The following is an 11,389-nucleotide window of genomic DNA, read 5'->3' on the forward strand; positions in this document are numbered from 1 at the left end:
ACTTCTTTGTTTGTGTTATGATGTGATATATGCAATGCACCGGTCTCTGTTTCCCCATACTTACCATTGTTCAGTTTTTTGTCTTACTCTGAGATTTTATTGTTTCTATCTATGTGGTTTTTATGTATTGTGTTCTTTTTTCCCAATAAAATAAAAAATAAAGAATGTTAAAAAAAAAAAAACGTAGAGGGTGGAACTTGACAGCATTTTCCAAAAACTACTTAAACCCTGAAGTGCAATGTTATTTATGCGATCTTCCTACCTGTAAACAAATAAAATGAACATATAATGTGCTGCAAAATGAGAGATGCTCCTTGTAAGGCTTTCCAACACAATACACTGCCATACTGTTCCCTTGCTTTATTTATCTTAACATATTTAGTATCTTTTGTGTAGTTATGTATATAAGAATCGCAACTTTCCGGGTGTGATTTTATGATTGTCACCCCAAATTTTTGGCTAAAAGTAGTATGAAAAAGAAAAGAGGTAAGACAAAGAGGCAAAACAAACCTATACTGTGATATATTGTTACAGGTGTAAACATTTATTGGAATATACCTAAATTGATATGGTCTTGACCAATTATGCAGTTATGGGTATAATCAGACCAATTCTCCAGAAAAGTAAATTCCCTAGCTTTGTGATATGAAAAAATAAGTAATTTGTGGCTAAACCGCTCTTGTCCCGAAACGTTTCACCTGAACTTCTTCCTCAGGGGGTGTGTAGAAAATATTATGATGATTAAGATGTATGCCAGGGAAAGGAACAGGTAAATAAGGGTATGATTTAGAATATTATTCCTTGTAGGTACAAAGGAGTATGTGCAGCACCCCCATCTAGAGAGTTGGTCTGATGATATCCATGACTTTATAATGGATCAAGACCATATCAGTTTATGTATATTCTAATATTAGTTTATCCCTGTAACAATATATTACAATATAGGTTTGTTTTGACAGAAACCCAAGCTTTACCTCCTTTTCTTTTTCATACTACTTTTAGTATCTGTCCGCCAGGACAGATCCAAGAACGACGTTGGACAAGAATCATCTAACTTGTCAGAATCATTTAAGTGTGTACATATCTTATAAATGTTTCTGTTGCTTATAAACTGGGTAAAGAAAACGATGAATAGCTTTGGGGGTACTACTGCTTGGTTAGCTGTTCTGCTTTCTTTAGCAAGAACTTCCGGCTTCAGATACCCATTGACATCCCCTGTTTGTGTTCAAAGGGACAGAGCCCTCAGGAGAAAGAAAAGAGGAAACGAAAAGCAGAGGCAGCAAGACTACATCGCAAGAAAATCATGGATCAGATGACTGCTCTGCAAAAGAACTTTATTGAAACAAACAAGTTTCTATATGACACTCAAGAAGCGCAAGAGGCCTCCACTCCAACTGAGGAGATGTAAGCTATTTGTGTGTTATCAAAGTGAATATTTGTTTAATGTCTTAAAAACCATATGTTTAACCATCCTCAGGTGTTAGCAGAGAACTACATGAGATGGAGGACCATGGCTTTTTCAAATTTACCAAGGTTTTCTCACCTTTTTTTGTAATTTAATGAATTTAAAGGACCCTGTCACCACTTACTACACTATGAACTAAACACAATAAAGGAAATCTATATTAGATTTGCCTTGTCTCCCTCAGCAGTTTAATACTAAATTGCAGCAATTTACACAATTATATATTTGCCCTGCAATTTATCAAAAAAAAAAACAGCCCCCCCCCTCAGAACATTATTGCATTATTGGAAGTTCAAAAAACTGGGTACGTCTTGCAAGAGAAATGGGTATGTAATAACCCTGAAATATTGGGTAGCTTGGAGATTTTCTTGATTTGGCTGTATCAATTATCTGTCTGTATCTTTTTTTTTATTCATCTTGTTCATGAACAAATGTATTTTATTCATGAACAAATGTGTACAAACATAAAAAAATGCCTTTCGAATTGCTTGTGTACATTTGAAGTACTATATTTCAGTGTATATATGAACATATTTATATTCTGCAGCAAAATTTTGGGCCCAGGGGTAGGTGGTGATGTATGCAGCCTAGAAGTCTCTCATCTAACAATCTTTGGTTTTGTTTTAATAGTAATAAGTAGTGACAGGATCTTCCTGCACAAAAACAGCATACTTTTTACATTTAGAAAAGCAAAGTGGCCCATATGGAAAACTTTATAAAGCCATTGTTTAATAATACATTTGTTCTATTTCAGGTATTTATATTCTGTTGATTTTTCTTTACTAGATTGGCTAGCAGCATATGTTGCTCATTTTGTACATAATTCATTACTTAACACTGTAATAAATCTCCTATGTGCACATCACCTTTTCCATTTTCTGAAATTACCATAAAGGTACTTGCTTATTTGATGGGCAATCATAGGTAGAAAAATGTCTAATGAAGTTCAGCTGCCTTGGTCACCATTTCTCTCATAATTTTCATATATAATATACAATGTAGAGACATCAGTACACATTTATCTTCTGTCCCTCCTATACAAATAAATGTTCACAGTGCTAGATTTACAGTACTACACACAACAAATGTATTATTTCTGCCCCACAGAAGGCTAATATAAAATTAGTATTTATACAAGCAGTATGAAAGTGTATGCAAATACTTTTAGTGGTTTCTTAATACGTAACTACATGAAAGTATTTTTGCATTTTTTTTTTGTACTAACTTTGGCTGGTTACTAGTGCTCATGCAGCTAAAAGATGTTAATGGCCTAGCAACCCAATGTTGATAGAAAAATCTTTTGTTTTAGCTCACTAACAGCGGATGAAGGCTCTAAGGTTGCTCTAGGTCCTAATCGGGGTCCATCTATACCAGAGAAGGAAGCACTGATTTGCATCCTGTGCCAGGAGGAACAAGAAGTCAGACTGGACCGATCCACAATGGTGTTAACTGCCTGCGTACAGAAATCTACCACCTTATGTCAGAACCGAGGAACAGTTGTCATACATTCTGGTGGTACGTACTTGCTGGATGTCCATCGGCAGTTAAATTATGCTTATGGTCCATTTATGATTCATCAGTTATACAGGTAGAAATAGACCTGCAACGTTGAATTTAGGCTTCTGTGGCAGTACAAAGTTTCCCACTTGGGTGGCTATGTTGTTAAATGCCAATGACTACCTGTCCTTTATTCCACTAATGTACAGTGCAGAAAGTCTGTATATTTGTGGCTATTTATGCAGGATGTGTATTCATGTAAGTAGCATTGGGATCTTTTTTATTCTTTCTACATTCTTTTTTCATAGAAACATTTGATCCACTTTTTAGAAGCCCTGAGTTGTCTGCTGAAACTTTTACAGGAAGCTGTGGTCATGTAATGCATGTGACCTGCTGGCAAAAGTAAGTGTTATCCCCTAATATGATTTTCAATGTTGTCGGTGGCTTGCATCACATTAGCATGGCTTAATTACCACACTAAAATACAGGGAAAAAGAGATTGTGGTAATGTAGCAATGTCTCCTCTTTTAGTGTTCACATCTTACCTCTTATGTATTTCATTAGTGTTAATCTCATATATACTAATAAAGATATTTCTCTTTTCCTGTTTTCGGTACAACTCACATTTTTGTGTTTTATTTTCCAACATGGACAAAGGCAGTAATTAAAATCCTTACAGGTTCTAACCCCATTATAGTTGATACTAAGATTTTGTAGTCCTTAGGTCTTATGGACACTCCTTATCCTAATGTTGTATTTTACTATGTCTAGGTTTTTTGAAGCCATACAAGCGAATAACCGTCAACGGCTTCATATGGATCTGATCTATGATCTGGGAAATGGAGAGTACTTGTGTCCATTGTGCAAATGCCACTGCAACACTGTTATTCCTATCATCCCCATTGTAGCACAACAAGTTAAAAGGTAATTGTGAGTTTTGTGAATGCAGTTTAGGTTTTTGCCTTCTAACAACAACAAAAATATTTTATTGGCGAATAAAAAATTGCAACTGGGAAGGTCATTCTTTGCATAGGAGACAGTTGATTCAAAGTCATTGCTGCAATAAAATAAACATCTGTTTGATTGCAATTTTTTAATTACGTTCATCTGTCTTCGCTCTTCACCTGGTCGTCTTCTGGATGGTGGATCCTCAATTATCTTGTTTGGCCAGGCTGGACGTAACTCCCACTTCTTTGGCAGAAATGAATTCAGTTGCAGCACCCCTAGTGGATGCTCAGATACCTGACACATTCTGGTGCACCATACTAGGCTGTACTGCTTAGTGTTATTAGTGTCCCTGCAATAAAAATCCTGCCTGCTCGCAGATTTTAATTACTTTATTGAAATGTAATAAAGTTAATGAATTATTCATTTTTTTTTTATCTGAGTCTTTTTTAAACCCTAGATGCTAGCTATATCCACACAATATGTAATGTAATGTTTTAGATCTTGATTTCATCTCATTATAACAAAAAAATTGTATACATTTACTTTCTAATCTTCTCTGCAGCGCCGAAGCTGAAGCGTTGAGACAAGTATTGTCGCTTTCATGCTGGCTGGATGTTGTGGCAACAAGGATATCAGGATGTAATCTGAAAATCCCCAAAGGTTCTTTCATTCATTCAATATATATTAAGTTAAATGAATTCATAAAACATTGTTCTTCCTTTTTAGAAGGGAATAAATAACAAATTGCTCTTTACAACTAACAAGGGTATATTTTGAAAGGGAAAACAAATTATTTACTGTGCATATTTTAAGTCATTTTTTTGTTTACCATAGGTTAATTTTATTTTACTTATATTGTAGTTTTTTTTTTATCTAGTGTATTCAGATATTTAGACCAAATTCCAATAAATTGGAAAATCTGTTGACAAATTAACTTCATTAACTAAATATCATTTAAACCACAAGTTGTACACTAAAATGGCGGCATTTGTGGCCTGTTAGCAGTGTATCTTATGTCCATCCAGGTTTCCCCAACAATTAATTTTGACTTTTTGAAATAGGCACAGGCCTTAAGCTGCGTACACACGTGCAGTTTTTGTCTTTGTAAAGGATCTTTCACTATCCTTTCCAACGACAAAGGACTACATGATGCATGAACGGTGCTGTACATACAGCACCGTTCTGCTCTATGAAGAGGGGAGGGGGAGAACGATGGAGCGGCACCCTGCTGCGCGCTCTCCCCCTTCCCTTGCATTAGGATCGGTCGTCGTTTATCGTTCGTGGATCCGCCAGGATGGATCCACGGACGATGAACGACGCCGACTGTACACACGCCAGATTCTCGCCCGATATCTGGCCGATGTCGATTATCTAGCGAGAAAAATCTGACGTGTGTACGCAGCTTTAGGAGTGGGAGTGGGTTGCAACCCCAGTTCCTTTTTTTATTTTGTCTGTGTTGCCATCTGGTAGTTGCATCCTTTCGAATTGTCCTGGTGACCATTTTCATTAAAACAGAAAGAGATAGAGAATATTTTAGTTTTACTAGAGCTGTGGGTACATTTTCCAGCTGGGGATACTTGTTTCAATGACAACTGTCAAAGATAGGAATTCTCTATTTTTTTTAGATAATATATTTTACTCCCTTATGCTTCTTTGCCACAGGAAGTGAAGGAAAATGTATTTAAACTCTGTGTACAGGTTGTAAATTTCTGACTCTTTTTTAATCTAATATTTCCTGATAGGTGATAAATCCATATCACCAGAATTTCAAAAGAGTGGAGAGAATCCAAGCCATGAATTTCGTTCCATTCTCAGCTTTGGGGTACAAGCACCGTAAGTATTTATTTTATTAACCCTGTAGGGGAATTTGTTTGCTATGTAAATGCTTATTCCAATTGGCCAGCAGTAAAGTCACACAAGGTTCTGAAAAGGCCTCTGAATATATTCTTTAAGTAATCAACATTGTAAGCTTTTTCAGGTGATAAAAGTTTTTTGCCAACAGTGTTGTTTCACTGTGAATATAAGTTTAACCTAAGCTCTCTTTCTATATATTTACTTTGGTCACTTGTGATAATAATAGCCTGTTAAATTTGTGTCATAAATTATCCATACCAATGGGGACAACATACAATGTGGCTTTGTTGCTGCTTTCAGTTCTTTGAGACCCCCTTCACACTTCTGTGTCTGTTAATGCACATTTTTTTGCTTTTAGGCTCTCTGCAAAAAGAAAGGTCTAGCAGACCACCCAAATTCACTAAAAATACACACATGCAGTATTATTGCCCAGTCAGCTTACAGTATGCATTTGCAACTACAGTATGTATGCGTTTAGGTGCAATTTTAGCATTGGGCTGCAGAAATGACTGCAATAGTTATAAAATGTTCCAGCTAAACACATAGTCAAAACTGAACAGATACATTTTCTTTGACATTGACTTTTAAGGCTCCTTTTATAAAACGGTGAATCTGACATTCACAGAACCATTCCAGTCAATTACTGCCATTGAAACACATGGACCTGGAACATTCTCCACCAAGGAATGTTTCAGTGAATATGAGATTCATTGCCTTATAATTAGACCCCTTAGTAAACCACATCCTAATAAATTGATTGCTGTCTGTTAATAATAAAAATGCTTTAGGAATCATTCCCAGTGTCTCCCAAAACATTGACTCCGCAAAAAGGCCTGGAAGCATTTGTGGCCAATATGCAAAACGAAAGTGTTTTTCCTAGGCAAAATAAGGAAGAATTAACAGCCCTGCAAGGAATAATACTTTGCTATATCTGAATACCATTTTAGAGTTTAATATTATGCTAACCTCTGAGCCACCGTGATTTGCCTTTACTTCCTCTATTAGAGATTTGAAGGCAATTCCCTGTTTACACAAAATCACAGAAACGGGGTTGCCCATTGGGGGGGTTGTTTTTGCGCCATATCTGTCTTATTGTCAGTGGTCAAATAGAGAGAGTACATCTCCTTGTTTAAAAAAACACATTTTGGGAAAAACTGAATTTTCTACAAAAAAAAGATTGGAACTCTGATCCATGAATGATTGGATTTTTTTTATTTATTTATTTTGTTTTATAACTACAGGTCTGCCCTTCACTTGATTTCTGTGAAGTTGTATATCATTGATACTTCTTAGAAATGGTTGTTGTATGTTTCTTAATAAATAGAGAAACAGTTTAAAAAACATGCTATGCCTTTTACAGTTGAATGTACAACGGAAACCTTAAATAATTGTCATTTTTTTTTTTTATTTACTAGGCCAAATTTTTCTGCCAGCACAAAAGAAATGCTTGTCCACTTTGCCACTACTGTATACCGAATAGGCTTGAATGTTCCTCCAAATGAAACTGACCCACGCATGCCTGTGATGACATGGAATACGTGTGCATATACAATTCAGTGCCTTGGTAAGGCTGATTTCCAGATATCTGTTCATAAAAATGCATGCAATTCACATAATACAACAGATGTTTATCTAACAGACCTTGTTTTGTTTTAGAGAGTTTACTGCAGGATGAAGACAAGCCGTTGTTCGGCTCTTTACAAAATCGTCAGGTAAGGAATGCAGAGGAAAGTGTTAAGTGTGTGAATATTACACAGCAGATTCTCAATGCATTGTGACTAAGAGCTTTACCTAAACCCTGGCTGAGGCTGCACTGCTTTACATTATGATCTCCTGTTACTAGAGCAGCAGGGGATATCTGTACAATAGCTTTAATGTGTGTATTTAATGTAATGTGATCTCTGCTGTATGGATAACCACAAGCTACGGATGAGCTAATGCTTACTATACTAACCAGCACTTCCACCTTGGGCTTTGTGCAGTGCATTCCTGTATTGCTGATCTGCTTTATAGTGTATTTCAGATATGACCTGGCTCAACCATTTATATAGCTTTGAGAAAAATATTATGAATTTTTTTTATAAATGTTAACATGATTGTCACCTAAATTGTGATCTTTTACCTGATTGATAATGTTAAATTATGTCAGTGTTTTAAACTAGTACATTTTAGTCCATATATATTCTTTTCTATAGGCTGAGATATATATATATATTCTTTATATAGATTATAAGATTTAAGTATTTGTCATGATGTTCTATTTCTTCTAGCATGCTGGTCTTAAAGCTTTAGTAAAGTTTGCTGAAGCACAAAGAGTTACATGTCACCAGACCACAATACAGAACCATCTGGTACAGTTACTTGCAGGTAATGTATATGTGCAATATTATCGGAAGAAGCAGAGAGATTGAAACATTCTAATTTTGTTTTCAGGCTTGAATAGCTTAATATACTATTATTTAAATAAGCACATAAAAATTTTAATATAAAAAAAGGTCTTTATATGACAGGAATTTTGGAAGGTTACGTTGATTGTTTTTGCAATTGAAATGTGAATATGGTTCAAATTGCCATTGGATATTACCAGCAGAAAAAGTCATCAGCGTTTCTGGTATTAATGTCCCTTAGTTTGCTTTTTAGCTTGATTTTGCTTAGTTTTGCCAGATCAATCTGAGCTTCCAGAACATTTTCCTGGAAAGGTTGTTGCTAAACATTCTTTAAGTGTAATTCTTCTGTAAAAAAACATTGCTATTAAACTGATTTGAGAGTTTGAAATCTTTGGCTTCCAGATTTACAGTTTATTACATTTAAATACATTTATTGGTGTCAAGTAGTGAAGATGAAGTTGTATATTATTTACTTAAATTTCACATACATATAGGTATACTGCGAAAGAAAGAAATGCAGGGGTGTCAAACAGGTGGATCACGATCTACCGGTAGATCACAAAGGCAACGAGAGTAGATCGCTGAACCCTGCCTTTCAAAATAAACTCTACCAGGCACAGGTGTTAAGTCCAAGTTTTTATTGTTGGTAGATCGTTTTGACTTGGTCATTTTAAAAGTAGCTCGCAAGCCAAAAAAGTGTAGGCACCCCTAGTGTAGTGCAATGCTCTTTTTTCCTATTACTTGTTTATTACTAATTAAATTATCTAATTATATATATTATAGGAGATTGTATATGTAGATTGAATTCTGCCATATCCAGCATTACATTTGTGTAGGCAGAAGTTCCTTAGAGGTATTCTACTAATGTTCCTGTTAGGGTTCAGAGTTCTCAAACTTAAATTTAGATCTGCTTATACTATTTTTTTTTTTTACGTGTACTGACAGTGTTTCTGCCAAATTTGAAGCTTGAAGGAACGCCATCCTTGTTGTCTGTAGATGCATTCCATCTTCTGGTAACTTCCTCTTTCATTTTATTACTTAGTAGTCCCTATGTGATTCATCTGATATATACAGTCACTCATAAAAGAGAGCATTGAGCCAAACAGAGAACTGGGCAACAAAAATATACAGTCAATAACAATATGCCTTTGTCTGGTATTTGTTTCTAGAAAAAATATGTGGAATTAAAAACCTTTTCTTTTTATTTGAGAGCAATTTTGTTATCTGATTTGATAGGAAACAGTTTTTGTCTATTTTAATAAAGCACCATCATCATATATGACAGTAGACTAATATATATATAATATTTGATTTGTTTTTTTGTTCTTCAGCTTATTTGATGTCTTAATTTTTGTTTCTGTTCAATTTATCTTAGGTGGGGTCAGTTTTGGCTTTCCCATCTTTATACTGGGAGGAAGGTGTGAATCTCCATCCTTCAGCCCTGGTCTCTGCATACAACCATCTCTACCTCTTCCGTCTTATCACTATTACCCACATCCTGCAAATCATTCTTACCTCTGCTGCAGGTAATTTCAAAGCCTTTAAATGTTATATACTATAAAAGTTTAGTAATTGTTTAACTTCTTGCATCGCCAGATTTTATTCCATGGCCTTATAGTATGCAATATTTAAATTCACATGAGAGCTGTTTTTAGTATTCCTAATGGTTCCTAAAGAAGAACCTCTAAAAACACTCTTTGGGCCTAATTTATTCATGGGTGTAGAGGATACACTTTCATCAGTGAAGCTGGGTGATCCAGCAAACCTAGAATTGATTTCTTTAAAGTAAATTGCTATTTGCTAGCGAATGGTTTAAATCCCAGACCGAATCCATTCCAGGTTTGCTGGATCACCCAGATTCACTGATGAAAGTGTATGCTCTCCAGCCTTGGAGAGCTTTAATAAGTCAGACCCTTTGTGTCAAAGATGACTATCTTCGTAAAACCATTGCTATTCTAGAACAAAGTACAACCTCTTTTCTCTGTGGAAGCAGTACTTTCCACCAACATTGGTTTAGTGGATGGTGTGGGCCAGGATACATTATTTTAAAGAGAGACAGATAATAGGCTACACATTTCCTGCTCTGTTTGTACATTGCAAAATGAGACAAGTTTATAGTGGTTGTTTTTAATGCGTTGTCTTGCTTTCCTAGAAGACCTGGGTTCTTCTGTAAATGAGCACTTCACCCAAAACATGGGCATGCTGGAGGGTTATTTTATGACTTGTCTTGTTAATGTGGCTATCCCTCACCAAAAGATTTTATATTATTACATATCTTACATTTCTAAATTTGTATTTCAAGCAGAGTGGTGCCTAATTTGTAAATTAATCAGATATGTTGTCTTGACCTCAGGCACTGTACCAACCAAGTCCTTAGGTGAGAGTGAAGAGGGTGTAAGTGCTGCTGCTTTGTATCGTGACCTCTCACAACTTACTAGTGGGTGAGTGAATCTTATTTGTTCAGAAATATATAATCGGTATAGTCTGTAATAATCAGCTAAGATCACTGTTAGTGCTCTAATCACACACGGTCTTTGAAACAGAGCTGTTGTATAAGGTAAAGTGGCCAATATCAAGCAATACTGGTGTGAATATAACTGTAGAGGAGAACTAAAATTTAAGGAAAGTTGTACATGCCCCCTGTTAATTATTATTCGAGGAGTTCTAGGTCTAATTCTTTCAAGGTACAACTTTCCTGTGTAAAAAGAAGTTTTTACATTGAGACCAATAATACTGATCGTATGACCACAGACTCTACTGATTACAGGTCATTTCATCCAATTTTTTCTATATCTTTGTGAGTATGTCACGTTCAATTACTTGTTTGCAAACAATCCCTCACAATAAAAAGCTTATATTATTTGACATTGTACTTATTCTACTCTTTACTCTACTTATTCTACTGTATTGTTGCAGTTGCCTACCAGTTGATGTTCCTGGCGAGTATATTTGGGACTGTGTAAAGAGAGGCATTCTCCCTTTTCTGCGCTGTTCTGCTCTCTTCTTCCACTACCTGCTGGGAGTGACGCCACCTGATGAGTTGCAGACATTGGGTAAGATGTCAGCAGACTTTCCCAATGATAGGGTGAAAATTATATGTATTATACTTTTAAACAGTAAGCTCATCTTTGTAATGACCACAATGTACAAGCAGCAATGAAGACCTAATTGTAAGTCTTTGAAAAAATTCATTGTGTCTAAAAGGGACCACCTGAATACTCACATGCACACTGTACTT

General features: G+C 35.6%; 1 protein-coding gene across 2 annotated transcripts in view; it reads left to right on the forward strand.

Moving 5' to 3' along the window:
• The window catches only part of UBR1 (ubiquitin protein ligase E3 component n-recognin 1), a 59,656-nt gene that overhangs the window by 43,261 nt on the left and 5,006 nt on the right, over nt 1–11,389 (forward strand). Inside the window, exons 29-41 of one of the 2 annotated variants that reach the window (XM_072429036.1) lie at nt 1,238–1,404; nt 2,775–2,980; nt 3,271–3,364; nt 3,734–3,886; nt 4,473–4,570; nt 5,653–5,743; nt 7,180–7,328; nt 7,421–7,476; nt 8,035–8,131; nt 9,097–9,164; nt 9,527–9,677; nt 10,505–10,592; nt 11,068–11,204. In XM_072429036.1, the coding sequence (XP_072285137.1) occupies nt 1,238–1,404; nt 2,775–2,980; nt 3,271–3,364; nt 3,734–3,886; nt 4,473–4,570; nt 5,653–5,743; nt 7,180–7,328; nt 7,421–7,476; nt 8,035–8,131; nt 9,097–9,164; nt 9,527–9,677; nt 10,505–10,592; nt 11,068–11,204 (1,555 nt within the window). Of the gene's footprint in view, nt 1–1,231; nt 1,405–2,774; nt 2,981–3,270; nt 3,365–3,733; nt 3,887–4,472; nt 4,571–5,652; nt 5,744–7,179; nt 7,329–7,420; nt 7,477–8,034; nt 8,132–9,096; nt 9,165–9,526; nt 9,678–10,504; nt 10,593–11,067; nt 11,205–11,389 lie in introns of both variants that reach the window. The other variant, XM_072429035.1, reaches the window with a different exon arrangement.

Source organism: Pyxicephalus adspersus, chromosome 12 (genome assembly GCF_032062135.1).
Source record: "Pyxicephalus adspersus chromosome 12, UCB_Pads_2.0, whole genome shotgun sequence".
NCBI classification, from domain to species: Eukaryota; Metazoa; Chordata; class Amphibia; order Anura; family Pyxicephalidae; genus Pyxicephalus; species Pyxicephalus adspersus.